Here is a 21,809-nt window from a genome sequence, read left to right as displayed (position 1 = left end):
ACTCTCTTTCTGTGGGGCTCTTTAGATGAGGCTGTGTCACTAGTCAGCCGTCTTCACTGTGGAGTCCTAATCACTCTGATTTTGTTTTGTAGATCATGAGGATTCATTCAAATTGTCTTTGCTTCCATTCCTTCATAGTGTGTTATATGGTGTGAAAGTACATCTCTCCTTCTCTAGTACATTGTATTCAAACAGGTTGCTGCTGCTTCTCCATTGTCATTCATCTTTTCATCATCTTCTTATTCCTCTTAGCACAGTCAGCACGTAACATATTATCTTCTATGCCTAGGGATGGAAAAATGCAGGCAGATAACAAGAGAGAAATCATCCTCCTGTGAGTGGTAGGCACCCAGGCCTGACTTGCATGAAACTGCGGGTGTACACAACCCTTTGTGTCTACCGTGATAAGTCTGCCATGGACCACATGACACCCGACACCAGAGGCTTACATCAAAAAGGCCTCAACAGAAGCAGGAATAGAACATGAATTCACAGCCTGAGGCTGAACAGCTCTCACAGCAATTCTTGCCCATGATGCCAACATGGCTTCCTGAGTTGACGTTATCACTTCAAATGTATTAGTCTCTTCTGCTTTCTCATTCATCTCATGACTTTTCTGAAGCCTTGCTCTCTTGGTCACTGCCTTGTGTTTCCTCGACCATGGCTGTAATCTGGTCTCCTGTGACATTTCAGGAATATCTTGCTGTTGTTCAGGGTAAGCATGTCTATGGAGCCTCAGATAAACTTCTTTTTTTTTTTTTTTTTTTAGATGGAGTCTTGCTCTGTCACCCAGGCTGGAGTGCAGTGGCGTGATCTTGACTCACTGCAGCCTCCACCTCCCGGGTTCAAGTGATCCTCCTGCCTCAGCCTCCCACGTAGCTGAGAGTACAGGTGCATACCACCATGCCAGGCTAGTTTTTTGTTTTTTGTTTTTTTTGTATTTTTAGTAGAGACAGGATTTTGCGACATTGGCCAGGCTGGTCTCGAACTCCTGACCTCAGCCTCAGCCTCCCAAAGTGCTGGGATTACAGGCGTTAGCCACCACACCTGGCCCTCAGATAAACTTCTATTTTCTTGCCGTTAGGACTCAAACCTCGCTGTTGACACCAGTTCCACAAAGTCTCCCGACACAACTTATTAATGGGAGGCAAAGTGGTCAGCAAGGGAAAGACTGGTATTTTGCATCCAGCTTTTGTGGAGCTGTGAATTGTTTGTTTGTTTGAGGTAGATGAACTTTATTGTGTTTCTTAGGCTTTCTCGTTTTGACATCAGAAGTTGAAGAAACACTTATTCTATATTTGGATCATCTTTAACTGGCACCAATGTCAAAATCACACTTTCCTCATCATCTATTTCCCCCTCAAAGAAATTATTCTTGCTGCTATCAAAATTTGAGTCTGACATTTTCAGCAACACCCCTGTCTTGTCCATTCAGTGACAAGTTTTTTAAAAAATTAAGCCAGGCATGGTGACTCATGCCTGTAATCCCAGCACTTTGGGAAGCCCAGGCAGGCGGATTGCTTGAGTCCAGGAGTTTGAGACCGGCCTGGGAAACATGGTGAGACCCCCCTGTCTCTACCAAATACTCTGTTTTTGTTTTTTGAGACAGGGTCTTGCTCTGTCACCCAGGATGGAGTGCAGTGGCACGATCACAGATCCCTTTACCCTCGACCTTCCAGGCTCAAGTGACCCACCCACCACAGCCTCCTGAATAGCTGGGGCTACAGGTGCACGCCACCATGCCCGGCTAATTTATTTATTTTTTTCATTTTTGTAGCGACGTTTCACCATGTTGCCCAGGCTGGTCTCGAACTCCTGGACTCAAGCGATCTGCCCTCCTTCACCTCCCAAAATGTTGTAATTACAGGCGTGAGCCACTGCGCCCAGGCGAGTGAATGTTTTTCTCCTACTCCCCTGCTAAATCACATTCTTCTCCCAAAGCGTCCATACCTCTGTCTTAACCTGTCTCACGCCCAGCCTATCCCAGAGTCAGCGTGGAATGGGTGCTTCTCCTGGAGGTAGAAATCTTTAGCCCCCATGTGGCTCTCTGTCCCAGCCCAGCAGCTGCATCTTGCAGTGGTAAATAATTGCTCCCTGAATTCAACAGAGACTTGAATAAGATCTCCAGCAAAGGAACTGGCTCTTATTTATATATTATCTTACCTCTCTGTGGGCAGTACAATGGTTTACATACTGAACGGGGTCCCATAAGTGCTCATTGAATTAAGTAGAGAACATTTATGGATCACCTACTGATTGTCAGACATCACATCTGGCCCACACTTACTGAGGACTTGATATGCTCCAGGGACAGTGCTAGCCACATTCAACCTCACCACAACCCTATGGCATAGGCCCTGTTATTTTCCCCACATTGCAGTTAAGAAATGTGAAGCACAGAGAGACCACATAATTCGCCTAACTAATGGAGCTGTGGGTCTAGCCAGGCAGCCTGGCTCCAGAGCTAACGCACTTAACTGCTTTACCAGGCTGTTTCATGATGGTGTGCTTGACACTGAAGCTTTTGGAAGTTAAACAAGGCATTCCAATAAGAGCCACATCAAAAAAAATTGAATGACTGTACATTAATCTCTCCAACAGACATCCACAATAATCATGTCCCACCCAGCCCCAAGGAAGATGGGGCTCAGGACTGGGGGTGAGGGATGGAACAGGATGCCACTTCACACATGACTTGAAAAAGAAGCCTTAAGTTGAATGATCATGTTTGTCAGACCTGGCAAAAACATTTTGTACCTATCCCTTGAGAGGTTTGGCAGCTGCAATTTCCCAAAACAGAGTTATGAAAGAGCAATGGCTGGGTGCATTTGTGACTTTGGCACCAGGGCTTCTGGATCAAATCTCAGACAAACAGGGCAGTGCCCACATCACACTCCTGCCCATGCCTTATGAGGTCTCTGCCAGATTCTCTACCCAGAGAATGGCGCCTCAGACACCAACCCAACCTCAATGAGGTGGCGTTTCCCTAGCATGATCCCCCGAGGAAGCTCAAATCTACCCTCTGAGCTTGGTTTGGTCTCCATGAAGACATTTGCCACACTACGTGGTAAGGATTGCCAGCCTCTCCCTCCACAGCCAGCCAGAAGCTGGGCACCTCCAGGTTCCCTCAGCCACCAGGACAGGCAGCCACATGTTGGAGAGTTGCTCCAAATACCAACTGGGATGGAAAATATCTCCTGGTCCTGAGACCAGAGAGGAACTGGCAGAGGCCACTTTATTTCACCAAATAATTCCGTGTGACTGCTTCAGTGGGTTGCAAACCTAGGTACTTATTAAAAATTAAAAGATAGGTTCCCTGGGCCCACTTAGCCCTAAACAAATTGGAAAGGGGGCTGCAGGGGTGGGGTAAGTAGAATACCAGCTCAAGCACTTTTCCAGCCTCTCCAAGTGATTCAGCTGTGGAGCCAGTGAGGCCGTCCTTCAGATGAATGAGGCACGTGGCCTCTGCCCTCCCCTCTCCAAATGGAACATGGGCTTCTCCCCTCACACAATCACACATTGGCCTTCTGTTCCCTGAGTGCCAAACTCTTCCCCACTTCCGGGCCTTTGCTAGAGCTGTGCCCTCTGCAGGAATGCAGCTCTCAGATCCCAGTGGAAAGAGTTCTTCATTCAGGCTCACCCCAAGTGCATTCAGTCACAGCACCTTCTCCTTTATAAGATTCCTTATTCTATCATTTTCTCTCCCCTCAGCAGTCCATAAGCTCCCTGTTCCCCTCACCACTGAGAACCCCATGCCTAACTGTATATGCAGTAGGTACACCATAGGTGGCCGGTGAGTATAGGCTGTGTCACAGCTACACAAAAAGGGCAGCTACTACCAGTTAACTGTTGCTAGAGGTTGGTAGAATAAACCCCCTAGTTTGCCATAGTTCACAAAGGAGAGCCAAGGCCAGGCAGGATTACAGGAACCTTGCACCCAGACCCCCACTGCCATGGTCCCCTCTCTGAAATGCCCCACAATCTGGGTTTCCTACAATCCAACTGGAACCAAGTGCCATATACCCAGTGACAAATGAGGTGCCCAGAGCCAGAATAGTCTAGATGAATTTATTGCCATTCACATATTTCATAGAAAAACAGATGTAGCAAACGGGTCAGGGTTGCACAAAAACAAACAAACAAACAAAAAATCCAGGTTTATACAGGTTGCTCTATTTACATCTGAGAGCAGGGCTGTCCTGACATCAGGCACAGCAGCTGCACTTGTCTGACGTCCCTTTGCAGATGCAGCCCTGGGCACACTTGGCACAGCCCACAGGGCAGCAGGAGCAGCAGCCTGGAGAAGAAAGGGAGAGTGAGAGGTCAGAGCAGACTCAATCAGGCACCTCCCTGCCCCAACAGAGGCCTGGCTCGAGCCCTGCCTCCAGCCCCAGAGGACCATTGTTTCAGGATGGCATGGCTTTGTCAGAAGAGAACTGGTGGATCTTTGGGATGAGGGTTTTATATGAAAAAGCTGCCCAGCCCCACCTGAGTCTGGGACAGGACAGAAGACTGGACAGGTAGTGATTGGGGGTACAGCAACAAAAGGAGGCCAGTTCCCCAAAACCTACACTTAAATGAGGAAAGTCTTCACAACCGGACGGGGGCAAACCCCTGACAGCAGTTCTGGGGAAGGCTAGGGAAGCTCTGGGCTGCCCCTGCAGGAAAGGGCTGGATCATTAGGTTTGAAATCACCCGGGGTCTTCCAGATCCTGGGCCTTAAGTGCTTCAGGACCCAGAAGGGTTAAGAAGGCTGCATCAGGAGGCAGGAGAGCTTTGTTCCCAACACTATCTGGTAACCTCTCTGGGCCTCAGTTTCTAGTTGGGTAATAAGAGGCTGGGACTCACCCATTTTTAAGGCAACTTGAGGTCTGATTCTGAATCAGGTGTTGAAGGAGGGGTTTGGGGAAGCTGGTCATTGGCCTGCCCCTGCCTGCAGAGCTCTGGGTTCCCTGCTCTAACTTGGCCCATCCCCCAGATTCGCAAGGAAGGCCCCGCACTCACTCTTCTTGCAGGAGGTGCATTTGCACTCTTTGCATTTGCAGGAGCCGGCGCAGGCACAGGAACCACCTGCAAGGAAGACGAAAAGGAAGTGAGCGGGGAGTGAGATGCAGAAGGTACAGCAGCTGGTCAATAACGCCTCAGTGCCCCCTCCTCTGTGCTGCAGGACCAGCCATCAGAGCTCCTTTCCCACTCAGGGGAGAGGAAGAGAAGCCCCATCTTCTCTCCCTTCATTTTGGGAAGGGCAAGTGTCCTCTTGCTTTTACCCCACGAGCAAGGTCCCAGGCTCCAGACACAGCCCAGGAAGGCTAAGACAGGAGGCCAGAACCTTCTGTCCTGAACTCCGAAGAGGCAATGGCCCCCTACTTCCCATCCACCCTGACTGCTCAGAGCCTGGTCAGAGCATTGGGGCTCAGCCAGCAGCTCCCTGACCAACTGGGTGACATGGAGCAGGACAGCCTTGGGCCTCAGTACCCTCAACTCTAACTTAGAGGCACAGAGAGGTGGGAAGTGGTCTCAGGGACGTGATCGGGAAGAAAGCACCTAACGAAATAAAGGAGCCCCTTCAGCTGAGAACTTAAAATGCGACTTCTTCAAACCCAGGAACAGTCTGTACTGTGGCTGGGAAACGGGCATCCCAAGGCGCGGAGCTAGGTGTCCCTTACCAGGTGAGCAGGAGCAGTTGGGGTCCATTGCGAGGCAAGGAGAAGCAAGAGTTCCCGATCAAGAGGAAAACACGCAGCAGGACAGATGAAAAGCGTAGTGGAGCACAGCAGCCGGCGGCTCCCTTTATAGTCCGGGAAGAGGGCCGGGCGCAGAGGCCCCGCCTCGTCCTTGCACCCGCCCCAGCTGAGTCTGCACCGCCCGCGATCCTGGGCCGGGTGCAGCAACCCGTGAGCTCAGCGCCGGGCGCACGGCGGGGCCCGCCCCTTTGGCCCCACCTCGTTGTGAACCTGGCAGTACGTGGCGTCCCTGGCGTCCTGCCTGCCCTTCCCAATTTCCCTGACATTGCCTTCCTCTCCCTCTCCTAGGCGCGCCGGGAAACTCCTAATCCCGGAGGTCTACACACCCCCAGCCTCCGCTCCACTGTGTGTAGCTTTGCATTTCCCAGAGTCCCTGGATCATGTCCCTGGATAGGCGGGAGCGGGGAGCATAGCCAGGGAGCAGTGTGCAAATGAGAGGCAGAGGATGTGACACTCGGGTTTCCTGCATTGCCGGTCCCTGTCCCCGTCCCCACCTCGGTCTGTTGGCCACGTTTCTCTTATGTCTAGGGACAGAACAGACACAGGGCTCTGCCCCCGTCCTTGCATTCTCCACTCTTGAGAGGCTGAATGGGCACATTTGCCCAGGTCCTCCTTTGCATAAAACTCTCCAGGTCTCCCCACAGCCTAGCTGGGCACCCCACCACAGGATGACAGTTTGGAAAATGTGGAATGCTCCCAGAAAAGGGATCACTTTAGGTGATATGCGGATTCCGGATTAAATTAAAATGCAAGAAACAGAGTTATTTTTTCTTCTATATTCTTATTACTCTACATAACATTAATCCGTGTTAGGCCCTTTTTAGTCACTTTGCATCTTTGAACCCTCACAGCAACCCTAAAGGGACATACTTCTATTTATGAACCCATATTCTAATCTGAACAACAACAATAAAGGGAGTTCAAGCAACCAGCCCAGGGTCAGAGGGCTGCAAAGTGACACTGCTGGGTCTGAATCCGGTCAGCGTCCCAAGGCAGTGATGAAGCTTCCCTTTGGCCTAGGTATATTAATCTCTTTACTGCTTGAAATCTTTAAACAAAACCAAGCATCAAGGTCAGTCCTGGAAGCAAAACAGAGATGCAGAGGGGATATGAATAAGCATAATTTGATGGCAACCTTCTATGTCTGGAAGTTAAACTGATTCTTTTTTCAGTAGCACTAATGAGTTTGCTTTCCATATAAATACATCTAAGGAAATAGGAATCATTTGAAAGAAAAACGTTAAGTCACGTATTGGTGCAGGTGGTAGCAGAACTGGCAGGCATCCTTCCGTTTCTGTTATGGGGACAGGGACTGTCTTGCTCATGGCTTTATATTTCTGGTGTGAATCCCTATTTTGTGGGCAGAGTGCAGGACCCTGTCAGGACCACAGGTCAATGCTCATGTGGCTGATGAGAAAGACAGAGGACACACAGGGAGGGACACCAGGCCTGGCTCTTTTGTCTGGAGTAAAAATGTCAACTATGTTATTGTCTGAGTCCATTTGGGCTGCTACCACCAGATACCTTAGACTGGGTACCTTAAAACAGCAAAAATATATTTCTCTCAGTTCTGGAAGCATGGAAGTCCAATGTCAAGGCACCAGCATATTTGGAGTCTTGTGAGGGCCCCGTTCCTCATGGATATCTCTTTCTTGCTGGGTCCTCACATGGTGGAAAGAGTTAAACAAGCTCCCTCAGGCCTCTCTTATTAAGGCACTAATCCCATTCATGAGCACTAGGTCCTCTTATTTCAGTCACCTCCCAAATGCACCACCTCAATACCAACACACTGAAAATTAGATTTGCACATATGAATATTGGAGGCACACGAGCATTTAGACCATAGCAGCCATGAATAAAAATAACAAAATAATAGTTAATATTATAGATCATTTGCCATGTGCAAGGCACCATTCTAATTTCTTTATACCTATTAAATCATTTGTTTCTACAAGTCAGACCCCATTACAGTCATATGCTGCTTAGTGATGGGAATACATTCTGAGAAATGCATTGTTAGGTGATTTCGTGTTGTGCAAACAGTGTAAAGTGTGTAATAACAAACCTAGATATTATGGCCTACCACAGACCTAGGCTATGTGGTATGGCCTATTTGTCCTAGGCTTCAAACCTGTACAGCATGCTACTCTACTGAATACTGAAGGCAATGATAACACAGTGGTATTTGTGTATCTAGACATAGCTAAACATAGAAAGGTACAGTACAATTACCTTATAACCTTATAGGACCACTACGCTATATGCAGTGCATCTATAACTAAAACGTCCTTATACAGCACATAATGTATTATTATATTCTGCCCCTTTTACAGTGCAGGAACTGAGCCACAGAGAGGTTGTGTCACCCAGGTATACATGATGACACACCTGGGATTGGCACTCATACAGGCTGACCATAGAATAATGCCCTCAATCACAAGCCTGTGTCACCCCGTCATGTGACACATGAGGACACTAACTCTGGCACAGAGGCACAGTGGTAAGAGCACTGAGCTGGCAGTCAGAACCTCTGCATAGCTGTGTGTCCTCTCTGGCTTCAGTTCACCAGCTATCAAGTCAGGGCCACAATTGTGCTAACTAACCATGGGCCCTTCCAGCTCTGGAATGTGAGGGTCCGGGCTTAGCATCCATTGACAGCATGATATTTCACTATGGCGAGGGCATGAGGACACCCACAGCATAGATTCATTCATGCCTTTACTTCTAAACTGTGTGACCTCGGGAAGATTGCTTAACTCCTCTAGAAGACAGTACAACTCCTTTAGAAGACAGCGCCATCTCACCAAACCCTTCACATTCACTGTGTCTCTGGTTTGTGTGAAGATCAGATGACTTGAAAGGCCGGAAAGGCTTGTTCTCTGTCTGAACGCTGGAGCATTGTCTTATCCTGGAGAGCGGGTGCAGGAGGTCATCCACATGCCCTTGAGACCAGAACAGCAAGACTCCAAACCCATCTCCAACTTCCAGTCCACATAATACCTGCAGGCAGATGGGCCTTTTCCAAGGAGCTTGATGGGAGCTAACAGGATTGTCTGTCTAGAAAGCCCACATGGACAAATTATTATAATAGCACTGTTCAGTCAGCCCTAGGCCACTAGTACCAGGCCACTGTCCCATTTGATCCCTACATGGAAATATAATCTCCTGTATACAGATGAGGAAATGGAGGCTCAGAGAGGTTAAGTGACTTGTGCAGGCCACACAGCCAGTCAGGAGTGAAGTGGGCTGTGAACCCGGTTGTGTGACACCAAAGCCTGCACTTGGCCCAGGCTACCTTCTGAAATTCTCTCGTCACAAAGAGCACTTGCAGCCCATCTAGGTCTTGACTCCTGGGGCACCTGTCTCATCTTCCTTGTGATTGAACCCCAAATAACAATTCCCTGAGCAGATAGCTGGAGGGACCAGCTGTTGGTAGCAATGATCAGTCCTCATCCTTCTCAATGAACACCACACACCTTCAAACTACAGAATATGCCATCATCCCTGCAGAGGTGGAGTCAAATACTTTACCTGGGAACCCCAGTTGCTATCTATAGTCAGCTTGCCAGGACGATGCTGGACACTTCGCTCCACCTGCCTATTCACTGCACTGGCCTGAAGTAACCAAGGGCTGGAATTTGAAGGAGACTGCAGCCTGACCTTGGGAGAAACTTCCAAAGATTCAGAGCCGAGTCAGAACAAGGAGCTCTCAGGGGTAGCGAGAGTTCCATGAGTTACATGGTGCCATTCAGGACTGATAGTTCCTTTTGAACATGTCCAGGCCAGCACTGCTGAAGGTGTGTGATCCATGCACGAGAGTCAGTCTACAAACTGTTCCCAGTCTGAAATACGCACCCTAGAACATATATGCAATGTTTGCAAATTTTTATTTTTCTGTTTTTTTATATATTTATTTAAATATAGTCATATATTTTGTTTTTCATATATTGTTTTTTGTATGTATTATTTTATTTTCATATATTTATATTTATTAATAATTTGCCTGTTTAATATTAAAAAGTAGATTTTGTTTTTATATTTCATACTAATTCATTTTAGTTTATTTTCCCAAAGTTTAGGTCTGTTACAGATGTCCACGCCCATGCCATTATATCTCTTACACGTATACTGCTTTTTTTTTTTTTTGAATTGGAGTTTCCCTCTTGTCACCCAGGCAGGAGTGCAGTGGTGCAATCTCGGCTCATTGCAACCACAACTTCCTGGGTTCAAGTGATTCTCCTGCTTCAGCCTCCCAAATAGCTGGAATTACAGGCACCTGACACCACTCATGGCTAATTTTTGTATTTTTAGTAGAGATGGGGGTTTCATCATGTTGGCCAGGCTGGTCTTGAACTTCTGACCTTTTGTGATCGCCCACCTCAGCCTCCCAAGTTACTGCGATTACAGGTGTGAGCCACCATGCCCGGCCTACATGTATAATGCTTTTACATTTTTTAGCAAAGACAGGTAATGTGATTTGCCTTAAGGCACTCAGTGTGTAAGGTGATAGGACATGGTACCAGCACCCATGTGTCTGGACTCTCAATGCAATCGCTTATCCCAGCTCTGTTGGGTATCAAGTCACTTTTTTCCAAGGCACACAAAATAAAACTGAGCCAGAATAAAGTCAACTTTTATTATCATTAGCATACTTTATTTTTAAAAAACCAAATGTACTAATGGGTCAGGGTTGTATGGAAAACAATTCCGGGTTTGTACACTTTCTACTTCTGGGAACAGAGCTTTCCCTACATCAGGAGCAGCAGCTGCACTTGTCAATGTCCCTTTGCAGACACATCCCTGGGCACACTTGGCACAGTCCATGGGGCAGCAGGAGCAGCAGCCTGGGGAAGAAAGGGAGAGTGATAGGTCACAGCAGACTTGAACAGGCACCTCTCCGCCCCAACAGTGGGCCTGGCTCAAGCTCGCACCCAGACCCAGAGGAGCCTTAGTTCCGGATAGTGTGCTCTGTGAGACAATGGTGGATCTTTGGAGTGAGAGCCTTCCTATGAAAAACTCGCTCAGCCCCACCTGAGCCAGGCAGGACAGGGCAGAAGACTGGACAGGCAGTGACTGGGACTGTGGGGACAAAGGAAGCGCAATTCCCCAGGACCATACACTTCAGTGAGGAAAGCCCTCAAGAATCAGGTCTGTGGTTGGCCAGCTGGTACATTCTTGTGACCTCAGTTTCCCCATTGTTAAGAATGAAGGTTGGGTAGGAATCAACCATCCCTAATGTTCTTCCAGCTCTGATCCTGAATCCGTTTCAGGGGATGTGGGAAGCTGGTGATGAGCCTGCTCCTGCCTGCAGAATCTGAGATCCCTCCTCTGACTCAGCCCAGCGCCTCCCCCCTCCCTGCGATTCCCAGGGAAGGCCCCGCACTCACTCGTCTTGCAGGAGGTGCATTTGCACTCTTTGCATTTGCAGGAGCTGGTGCAGGTGCAGGAGCCACCTGCAGGGAAGAGAAAAAGGCAGTGAGCGGTGAGTGTGGTGCAGGGTTAGGAGCAGGCCCTCAGCATCCTCCTGCTCAGTGCATGGGAAACCTGGTACCTTGTTCCACTCAGGCACACGGAAGCCCAGCCCCACTTTTTTCCCCACAGGCTCGGATGGGCAGGCGCCCTCCTCATTTTACTCCCCAAGGGCTTATATCAGGAATCCCTAAGAGGCAATGCTGCCTGCCTCCCATCCACCTCAGGCAGCTCTAATGCTGGACAGAGCACTGGGTCCCAGCCCGGGAACCCACTGGCTATCTGGGTGACCTGGCAGTTTTGAGCCTCAGTCTTCTCGCTTCAAAAATGGGAGGGCCACTTTGGGAGGCCGAGGCGGGCGGATCACGAGGTCAGGAGATGGAGACCATCCTGGCTAACACGGTGAAACCCCGTCTCTACTAAAAATACAAAAAATTAGCCGGGCGTGGTGGCGGGCGCTTGTAGTCCCAGCTACTCGGGAGGCTGAGACAGGAGAATGGCGTGAACCCGGGAGGCGGAACTTGCAGTGAGCCAAGATCGGGCCACTGCACTCCAGCCTGGGCGACAGAGCAAGACTCTGTCTCAAAACAAAACAAAACAAAAAACAAAAACAAAAACAAAAAAAAAAGGGAGGCGCTGGGAAGATGACAACATTCCAAGTGGTAATGAAGGCGCTTGACAGGGAAAAACACGAGAAGTGCAAAGTAAGGGAGGCCACTTTAGGAAGAGCTAACATGCACCTCCCTCCTGCCCCGGGTACATTCTATCCTCTGGAATGGAAATGGATATTCTGAGGCCCCGAAATCCGGTATCCCTTACTAGTGGAGCAGGAGTAGTTGGGGTCCATTACGAAGCGAGGTGAAGCTAGAGTTCCTAAGGGAGAGGCGAAGAAGCAGCGGGGCAGGTGGGAGGCGTGGTGGATTCTAGGAACCGGAAGCTCAATTTATAGTTAGAAGAGGGGGCCGGGTGCAGAGCACCCCTCTTCCCCACCCCCACGCGCCACGCGGAATCCCCGGCGCCTGCGGTCTTGGGTTGAGCTGTGCGCAGCAGGCAGGTCAGGCGCACTATCCCCTGAGTGCAGCCTGGTGGGCTCCCGAGGGCCGCCCCTCTGGGGCCCGCTCGTGCGGGAGGGGCTGTACGCGCCGCCCCTGCCACCCTGAGGGCCATTTCCCATTCCCAGGTGGTCGCGCTGTCGCCACCCCCTCCGTTCCCCCCGCCCCGCACCGTCGCCCTCAGCTTAGCCTCTCCCGGGTCCGTGGTGCATCCGGGTCCATCCTCGTGCTCACCTTCTTCATCGGCTGGAGCGGGGAGCAGAGCGAGTGAGCCGTGTGCAGATGAACCACGGTGGAGGTGACTTTTGCTTCTGCCTCGCCCTCCCCCCACATTACCTGTACCTCTTCCCACCTAAGACCCTCAAACTCGTTTCCCCTGTAGACAGATCGTGGCGACCACCGGTCGGCCTCTCTCTCTTCCCTCCATGCTCCTCCTCTGAGGGGATGGCGGGCACATTTGTCAGTTTCCTCCTTTTCATATAGTTCTCCGGGACTTTCCAGGCCTGCCGGCCACCCCACTGCAGGATGGCAGTTTTGAAAATGAGGGATGCCCTCCAAAGAGGATGACTTTAGGTGACATGCAGACCCTGCGGTCAATCAAGGAGAGAAGTGCGTATTTCTCTTCAATGTTCTTATCATGTAACATTTAGAATGTGCCAGGCCTCTTTAAATCATTCATTCCTTGAACACTCCCAACAATCCTAAAGGGAAATTTTCACTCGCGTCCGTGTGAAAAGACCACCAAACAGGCTTTATGTGAGCAACAAGGCTGTTTATTTCACCTGGGTGCAGGCGGACTGAGTCCGAAAAGAGTGTCAGCGAAGGGAGATATGGGTGGGGCCGTTTTATAAGATTTGGGTAGGTAAAGGAAAATTACAAAGGGGAGTTGTTCTCTGGCCGGCAGGAGTAGGGGTCACAAGGTGCTTAGTACGGGAGCCTTTGAGCCAGGATGAGCCAGGAGAAGGAATTTCAGAAGATAATGTCATCAGTTAAGGCAGGGACCAGCCATTTTCATTTCTCTTGTGGTGGAATGTCATCAGGTAAGGCAAGGCAGGGCATTTTCACTTCTTTTGTGATTCTTCAGTTACTTCAGGCCATCTGGGCGTATATGTGCAAGTCGCAGGGGTTGCGAGGGCTTGGCTTGGGCTCAGAGGCCTGACATAAATACTATTTATGACCCGTTTTACTAATCTGACAACTATAACAAGAAGTTTAAGTAACTTGCTCAACGTGACAGAGCTAAAAAGTTTACACTGATTTGAATCTAGCCAGCGTTTCAAGAGAAAATGTCCAAGATCAAGCCTTCCTTTGGCCCAGGTTTGTCAGCACTTCTCTATTGCTGGAAATCTTTTTTTTTTTTTTTTTTTTTTTTTTGAGACGGCGTCTCCCTCTGTCGGCCAGGCTGGAGCGCAGTGGCACGATCTTGGCTGGCTGCAATCTCTGTCTCCTGGGCTCAAGTAATTCTCCTGCATAATGCTCCAGAGTAGCTGGGACTACAGGTGTGTGCCACCATGCCAAGTAATTTTTGTATTTTTAGTAGAGACCGGGTTTCACCAAGTTGGCCAGGCTGGTCTCCAACTCCTGACCTCAGGTAATCCGGCCGCCTCAGCCTCCCAAAGTGCTGGGAATACAGGCATAAGCCACCGTGCCCAGCCTTTTCTGACTATCTTCTATGTGTGGAATAAGACTGATTTTCATTTTCACTGGTGGAAAAGAGTTTGCTTTAAATAAAAAAATATATTTAAGAAAATATCAATCACTTCAATGTTATATGTTAAGTAAAATACAGTGACTGTGAGTGCAGAAATGACATTCTTTTTCATCTGACATGAAGCATGGAATCTTGCTTCTAGCTTAATATCCCTAGTGTCGATGACTATTATATGGGAGGAGCAAATGTCCCTTTTGACCACAGGACACATGTTCATGTAGTAGATGAGAATATCAGGATACACAAGTGAGCGTATCTGGCCTAGCTGTTTTGTCTGTGACTAAATAAATATCCCCCATGCTATATGTAATGAGAAAAAAAAAAAGCAACAGTTAATGTTATAGATGACTCGCCGCTTGCCAGGCACCATTCTAAGTTCCTTACATGAATTAAATCGTTTAATTTTACAAGCAGCTATTATTATACTCCAGTTGATGAGACTGAGACACAGAGAGGTTGCGTCACACACGTAGTGGCAGAGTTGGGATTTGCACTCATGCAGGCTGACTGCAGCATCATGTCCTTACCCCATGCTCTATGCCACCAAGTCAACACAAATATGAGGACGCTGAATGTCCTCATATTCCACCGCTGGGAGGCAGCGGTGGAAGCACGTTGAGTTGGCAGTGAGACCCCTGTGCAGAGCCGTGACCTCCCTGGGCTTCAATTCCTATCTCTCAAGCCAAGAGCAAAATTTGTTCATCTCAGAAAGTATTAATCATGTCAATGTGAAATGATACATAAAATGTGCACATGGCAGCAGAAATGGCAGTCATTCTATATGTGATACGAGGCACAGCATCTTGCTCATAGCTTTATACCCCTGTGTTGATGACATTTTTGTGGTTACAGTGAATGACTCTCTGGTTTACAGGACCCGCGTTTGAGTGGCAGATGACAGTGACAGTATACACAGCTAGGCACTCCAGGCCTGGCTGCTTTGTCTGTGAATAAACAAATATGCCCTGAGCTATGTGTAATGATTGTTTTAAAGAAGCAATAGCCAATATTATAGACTACTCACCACTTGCCAGGCATCATTCCTCATTCTCTCTATCTCTCTTTTTTTTTTTTTTTTTTTTTTTTTGAGGTAGAGTCTTGCTCTGTTGCCCAACCTGGAGTACAGTGGCACGATCTTGCTCACTGCAACTTCTACCTCCTGAGCTCAAGTAATCCTCCCTTCTCAGCCTCCAGAGCAGCTAGGACCACAGGTGCATGGCATCACATCGTCTAATTTTAGTAATTTTTGTAGAGATGGGATTTCTCCAAGTTGCCCAGGCCGGTCTCAAACTCCTAGGCTCAAACAACCTTCCCACCTCTGCCTCCCAAAGTGCAGGTGTTACAGGCATGAGCCACTGTGCCCAGCCCACTCTCTCATTTAATCCCTGCATTGAGATATAATCTTCTTTCTACAAATGAGGCACTAGATGCTCAGAGAGTTTGGGTGACTTGCCCAAACCACACAGCCAGTAAGTGGTGGAGTGGGCTGTGAACTAGGACTGCCTGACAACTAAAACTATGCCCTGGGCGCAGGCTGCCTTCTGAAATCGCTTAACATGGAAGCAGCAGGTAAGCGTGGTTTTGACTTCTACACAAGGAGACTCATCTTCCTCTTTGACTGAACATCGAATAGCATTCCCTCCAGAAATGGAGAGACTAACTTGTCATTAATAAGACATCCAGGACTCTTTCCCTCCTAAGGAACATCACCATGCTCAGCCAGCTGCACAATCTGCCATAGCTGTGTTCTGAGAACTTGTGTAAATAAAGTATTAGTAATTATGGAGATGATGAAATCACAAGCAAAATTCCAAAATAACTTCATCTGCAACCCACGATCACATTGCTCTTGCCAGGAGCATGCTGGTTTGAAGTAGTCAAGGGCTGGAGCTTGAAAGAGGAACAAATGAAGCCCGACCTTGGGAGGAACTTCCAAAGATTCAGAGCCAGCTCCCAACACGGAGCTCTCAGGGTTCAGTGAGTGTCCTGAATGTGCTGTCTGTCTGTGACGCTGGCTAGGCCAAGCCTGATGGTTCCTCATGAGAATGTCCTGGCCTGTGCTGCTGAAGGTGTGTGGTCCACAGTGGGGCCAGTCTGCTGTTTCCAGTCTACAATGCAAATCACCCATGAACGTAAGTGCAGAGTTTGTAAATCTTCCATTTTTCTGTTATTTCTGTATGTATTTATTGATTTTTTTGTGTAAAATGTAAAACATGGGTTCTATATTTTGTGTTTCATTATCTTCATAATTAATATTACTTTATTTACAGACATTTAGGTCTGGGATGGATATAAAATGAAAACTGTCCCTTCACTGTGGAGTTCGAGAAGCCCCGTGGAGGATTCAAGTAACTTAGGCGTTGGAATCCACCTCCTGTGGTCACTTTCAAGCCTAAAATCTGCTGAGGAACTGAACCTGGGCAGGGAAAACTGAGAATAAACATGAGGAATGGAGAAGTCTCTGTACCACGTTTAATATGAGTGGAGCTGATAGCATATGTTCCCATCCCCATATGATCCAGCACAGTGCAGGTGCATTTTACAGAAGATGGAGGTCAGTGATGTAATGGGGCTCGCCTGAAGGCACTCAGACTGTTCGGCACTCACATTTCCATCCAGAGCCCAGTCTCCAAACTCCCAGTTCAATCTCCCACCCCAGTCCCTTATTCCAAAAAACACAACAGGAACCAGAACCAGAATCAAGTCTAAGTGTTTAATTATTATTCACATATTTCACAGAAAAAAAGGAATGTAGCAAATGGGTCAGGGTTGTAGAAAAAAAAATCCTGGATTTTACGTGTCATTCTGTTTTCATCTGACAGCGGGGCTGTCCCGACATCAGGCACAGCAGCTGCACTTCTCTGATGCCCCTTTGCAGATGCAGCCCTGGGCACACTTGGTACAGCCCAGGGGGCAACAGGAGCAGCAGCCTGGGGAAAAAGGGAGAGAGAAGTCACAGCAGATTTGACCAGGGAGCTCCCTCTCCCAACAGCCGGCCTGGCTGGATCTCAGACTCCAGCCCCAGAGGATCCTTAGTTCAGGATGGCATGGCTTTGTCAGGAGACAACTGGGTGGATGTTGGGGTGAGTCTTCCTAAGAGAGACTGCCCAGCCCCACGGGAGCCCTGGACAGGGCAGAAGACTGGAAAGACAGTGACGGCCTAGGGGGACAAAGGAAGCAGGCACTCAGGGCCAGCCTTGGGTTCCCTCCCAACCTTAGCCACAGCCCCAGATTCCTGGGGATGGCCCGGCACTCACTCTTCTTGCAGGAGGTGCATTTGCACTTTTTGCACTTGCAGGAGCCAGCGCAGGCGCAGGAGCCACCTGCAAGGAATAGAAAAAGCCAGTGTGTTGTGAGTGAGATGCAGAAGGTACAGCAGTGGGTCAATGAGTGTCCAGTTCCCCCTTCTCTGTTCAGGACCAGCCCTCAGAGCTCCTTTCCCACTCAGCAGAGGAAGAGAAGACCCATCTCTTCTCCATTCATGCTGGGAAAACCAAGCACCCTTCGCTTGTATTCCAAAGGTAACTCCCAGGCTCCAGGCACAGCCCGGTAAGACTGCCACTTGGACATTCTGTCCTGAACCCCGAAGAGGCCATGTCCCCACCTATCCAATGCCTCCCATCCAAACCGGCTGCGGTCAGAGCCTGGTTAGAGCATTGGGGCTCAGCCAGCAGCCTCGTGACCAACGGGGTGATGTGGAGTAGGACAGCCTTGAGCCTCAGGACCCTCGATTCTGTCATAGAGGCACAGGAAGGAGGGACATGCTCTCAGGAGCTTGGCCAAGAGGAAAGCACTGGAGAAGTAAAGAAGTCCTCTTCAGCTCAGATCGCAAAATATGACCTCCTTAAACCCAGGGACACTCTCTATCGTGTCTGGGAATTTGGCATCCCAAGGCACAGAACCCGGGCGTTCCTTACCAGCGGCACAGGAGCAGTTGGGGTCCATTGCAAGCCGAGGTGAGACTGGAGTTCCCAAGCGAGAAGAGAAGAGGCAGTGGAACACGTGGAGGGCGTGATGGAGCGCAACAGTTGGCAGCTCCTTTTCTAGTCAGGGGAGGGAGCCGGGCGCAGAGACCCTGCCCCGCCCTTGCACCCGACCCACTGAGTCCGAGCCACCCGTGGTCCTGGGCTGGGCTGTGCGCAGCAGACGGGTCGGGCGCAAAGTACCCTGAGCGCAGGTCGGTGCACACCGCGAGGACGCCCCTTTCGCAGCGGCTCCCGCGGGAGGCGCTGTGCACCCGGGTGAGCTGCTTCTTTCACCCTGCGGGGCCTGCCCAGTTCCTTGAGATTACCTGCTTCTCCCGCCCCTTGGTGTTTCGCGTGCCCTGAGATCCTGACCTGCGCCCTGTCAACAGCTAAGGCTTTCCTGGAGTCCCAGTGCAACCCCGGTCTCATGTTCAATTGTCTGGATTGGTGGGAGCAGGGAACACAGCGAGGGAGAAGTGTGCAAGGGACATGCGGAGGATGCGACCTTTGGATCTCTGGCATTGCCTGTCCCTGTCCCCGTCCCCACCTCAGTTCTTCGGCAACGTTTCTCCTGTGCACAGCAACACGGAAGACACAGGACCCTGCCTTCCTCCCATCAAAGTATACTTATTTATATCCCTCTATGTCTCTGTTTTGCTTCCAGGACTGACCTTAATGCTTGGTTTTGTTTAAAGATTTCAAACAGTGAAGAGATAAACATACCTAGGCCATAGGGAAGCTTCATCACTGACCTCTCTACCTTGAGAAGCTGACAGGATTCACACCAAGTAGTGCCACTTCCCAGCCCCCTGACCCTGGGCTAGTGGCTTGAACTCCTTGTCATTGTCCAGATTAGGAATACGGGTTTGTGAATAGAACTCATGCCCCTTTAGGGTTGCTGTGAGAGTTCAAAGATAGAAAGTGACTAAACAGGGCCAAACACAGACCTGTGTAACGTAGAGTAATAGGAATATGGAAGGAAAAATAACGAGCGCTCTTGCTTTCTAATTTAATGCAGGATCTTCGTATCACCTTCAATGATTCCTCTTCTAGGGACATGCCACACTTTCCAAACTGCCATCCTGTAGTGGGGTACCCGGCTAGGCTGTGGGGAGTCCCTGGAGAGATTTACACAAAGGAGGACCTGGACAAATGTGGTGGCCCTTTCAGCTTCTCAAGAGTGGAGAATGGAAGAGAGAGAAGCAGAGCCCTGTGTCTTCCGTGTTGCTGTGCACAGGAGAAACGTGGACAAAGGACTGAGGTGGGAACGGGGACAGGGCAGATAATGCCAGAGATGCGAAGTTCGCACCCTTGGCCTGCCCTTTGCACACTACTCCCTTGCTATGCTCCCTGCTTTGGCAGATCCAGAAAGTGGAGCACAAGACTGGGGTTGCCCTCGACTCCAGGAAAGGCTTAGCTATTAACTAGAGACCTGGGCCTTGGTGAAGGTGAGTGGAAAGCCAGAATACTGGGGTAGGCGGAACGCCAAGGGGAGGGTGTAGCAGGCAACCTCAGGGAAGCTGGGAAGGCCTGGCAGGGTGAGAGAAGCCGCACACGGGGAGCACAGAGCCTCCCTCGCGATCCGGTGCGAAAGGGGCGGTCCCGCGGTGTGCACCCAGTTGCGCTCAAGGGACCTTGCACTTGGCCCATCTCCTGCGCACAGCCCAGGCCAGGACTGCGGGCGGTGCGGACTCAGCGGGGCGGGTGCAAGGACGGGGCGGGGCGTCTGCGCCCGGCCCCGTCTCCTGACTATAAAAGCAGCCGCTGGCTATTGGGCTCCACTACGCCTTCCACGTGCACCACTGCCTCTTCCCTTCTCGCTTGGGAACTCTAGTCTCGCCTCGGGTTGCAATGGACCCCAACTGCTCCTGCGCCGCTGGTAAGGGACGCCCGGGTTCTGTGCCTTGGGATGCCAAATTCCCAGACACCATGGAGAGTGTCCCTGGGTTTGAGGAGGTCGTATTTTGCGATCTGAGGTAAAGGGGACTCCTTTATTCGTCCAGTGCTTTTCTCTTGGCCAGGCTCCTGAGAGCATTTTCCTCGTCCCTGTGCCTCTTTGTCAGAGTTGAGGGTCCTGAGGCTCAAGGCTGTCCTGCTCCACGTCACCTGGTTGGTCACAGGGCTGCTGGCTGAGCCCCAGTTCTCTAACCTGACTCTGAGCAACCTGATTGGATAGGAGACACTGGATAGGAGGGGACATTGCCTCTTCCAGGTTCAGGATAGAAAGTCGAAGTCGCCGTCTTCCTGAGCCGTGTCTGTAGCCTGGGACTTTCCTTTGGAGTACAAATAGGAGGGTGCTTGGTTTTCCCAGCATGAAGGGAGAGGACATGGGGCTTCTCTTCCTCTGCTCTGAGTGGGAAAGGAGCTCTGAGGGCTGGCTCTGCACAGAGAAGGGGGAACTGGACACTCATTGACCCACTGCTGTACTTTCTGCATCTCACTCACCATTCACTGGCTTTCTGTCTTCTTGCAGGTGTCTCCTGTGCCTGCGCCAGCTCCTGCAAGTGCAAAGAGTGCAAATGCACCTCCTGCAAGAAGAGTGAGTGCGGGGCCATCTCCAGGAATCTGGGACTGTGGCTAAGGTTGGGAGGGAACCCAAAGCTGGCCCTGAGTGTGTGCTTCTGGGGAACCGGCCTTCCTTTGTCCCTGTAGGCTGTCACTGCCCATCTAGTCTTCTGCACTTTCCAGGGCTTATGTGAGGTGGGGCAGCTTTCTCAAAGGAAGACCCACTCCAATGTCCACCAATTGTCTCCTGACAAAAACCATGCCATCATGAACTAAGGGTCCTTTGGGGCTGGAGGCAGGGATTGAGACAGGCCTCTGGTGGGGCAGGGAGTTCTCTGGTCAAGTCTGGTCTGACCTCTCACTCTCCTTTCCTCCCCAGGCTGCTGCTCCTGCTGCCCTGTGGGCTGTGCCAAGTGTGCCAAGGGCTGCATCTGCAAAGGGGCATCAGAAAAGTGCAGCTGCTGTGCCTGATGTTGGGACAAACCTGCTCCCAAGTACAAATAGAGTGACCCGTAAAATCCGGGATTTTTTGTTTTTTGATACAATCTTGACCCATTTGCTACATTCCTTTTTTTCTGTGAAATATGTGAATAATAATTAAACACTTAGACTTGATTCTGGTTCTGATTCCTGTTGTGTTTTTTGGAATAAGGGACTGGGGTGGGAGATTGAACTGGGAGTTTGGAGACTGGGCTCTGGATGGAAATGTGAGTGCCGAACAGTCTGAGTGCCTTCAGGCGAGCCCCATTACATCACTGACCTCCATCTTCTGTAGAATGCACCTGCACTGTGCTGGATCATATGGGGATGGGAACATATGCTATCAGCTCCACTCATATTAAACGTGGTACAGAGACTTCTCCATTCCTCATGTTTATTCTCAGTTTTCCCTGCCCAGGTTCAGTTCCTCAGCAGATTTTAGGCTTGAAAGTGACCACAGGAGGTGGATTCCAACGCCTAAGTTACTTGAATCCTCCACGGGGCTTCTCGAACTCCACAGTGAAGGGACAGTTTTCATTTTATATCCATCCCAGACCTAAATGTCTGTAAATAAAGTAATATTAATTATGAAGATAATGAAACACAAAATATAGAACCCATGTTTTACATTTTACACAAAAAAATCAATAAATACATACAGAAATAACAGAAAAATGGAAGATTTACAAACTCTGCACATAGGTTCATGGATGAGTTGCATTGGAGACTGGTAACAGCAGACTGGCCCCACTGTGGACCACACACTTTCAGCAGCACAGGCCAGGACATTCTCATGAGGAACCATCAGGCTTGGCCTAGCCAGCGTCACAGACAGACAGCACACTCAGGACACTCGCTGAACCCTGAGAGCTCCATGTTGGGA

The 21,809-nt window shown here is 49.8% G+C and overlaps 3 protein-coding genes and 2 pseudogenes across 5 annotated transcripts; 1 reads left to right on the top strand and 4 right to left on the bottom strand.

The window, feature by feature from the left end:
* Positions 1-187: 187 nt before the first annotated feature.
* LOC129015162 (developmental pluripotency-associated protein 2-like) lies at positions 188-1,404 on the bottom strand (annotated as a pseudogene).
* A 2,650-nt stretch (positions 1,405-4,054) lies between these two features.
* Positions 4,055-6,025, bottom strand: MT1X (metallothionein 1X). Of its 2 annotated transcripts, XM_054453061.2 has the most exons (3): positions 5,667-5,821; positions 5,005-5,070; positions 4,055-4,297 (listed from the first exon to the last, which is right to left on the bottom strand). In XM_054453061.2, exons 1-3 carry the CDS (start codon positions 5,692-5,694, stop codon positions 4,206-4,208), a joined length of 186 nt encoding a protein of 61 aa, XP_054309036.1. In that variant the 5' UTR covers positions 5,695-5,821; the 3' UTR covers positions 4,055-4,205. The 2 variants fall into 2 exon arrangements, with proteins under 2 accessions (XP_054309036.1, XP_063511238.1); XM_063655168.1 differs by having other exon boundaries at positions 4,055-5,070; positions 5,667-6,025.
* Positions 6,026-10,366: 4,341 nt separating this feature from the next.
* On the bottom strand, positions 10,367-12,213 carry LOC129015329 (metallothionein-1A-like; annotated as a pseudogene).
* Positions 12,214-16,675: 4,462 nt separating this feature from the next.
* On the bottom strand, positions 16,676-18,013 carry LOC129015323 (metallothionein-1H). The gene is made up of 3 exons (XM_054453066.2): positions 17,894-18,013; positions 17,234-17,299; positions 16,676-16,906 (listed from the first exon to the last, which is right to left on the bottom strand). The coding sequence occupies exons 1-3, from the start codon at positions 17,919-17,921 to the stop codon at positions 16,815-16,817; spliced, it is 186 nt and encodes a 61-aa protein (XP_054309041.1). The 5' UTR covers positions 17,922-18,013; the 3' UTR covers positions 16,676-16,814.
* A 1,693-nt stretch (positions 18,014-19,706) lies between these two features.
* On the top strand, positions 19,707-21,061 carry LOC129015321 (metallothionein-1F-like). 2 transcript variants are annotated; one of them, XM_054453064.2, is made up of 3 exons: positions 19,707-19,820; positions 20,415-20,480; positions 20,826-21,061. In XM_054453064.2, the coding sequence occupies exons 1-3, from the start codon at positions 19,793-19,795 to the stop codon at positions 20,915-20,917; spliced, it is 186 nt and encodes a 61-aa protein (XP_054309039.1). In that variant the 5' UTR covers positions 19,707-19,792; the 3' UTR covers positions 20,918-21,061. The 2 variants fall into 2 exon arrangements, with proteins under 2 accessions (XP_054309039.1, XP_063511237.1); XM_063655167.1 differs by having other exon boundaries at positions 20,415-20,523.
* The last annotated feature ends 748 nt before the right edge of the window (positions 21,062-21,809 follow it).

This window comes from Pongo pygmaeus, chromosome 18 (assembly GCF_028885625.2).
Source record: "Pongo pygmaeus isolate AG05252 chromosome 18, NHGRI_mPonPyg2-v2.0_pri, whole genome shotgun sequence".
Taxonomy (NCBI): Eukaryota; Metazoa; Chordata; class Mammalia; order Primates; family Hominidae; genus Pongo; species Pongo pygmaeus.
Note: the sequence above shows the minus strand (reverse complement) of the source record. Positions and strands in the feature narration are given on the sequence as shown.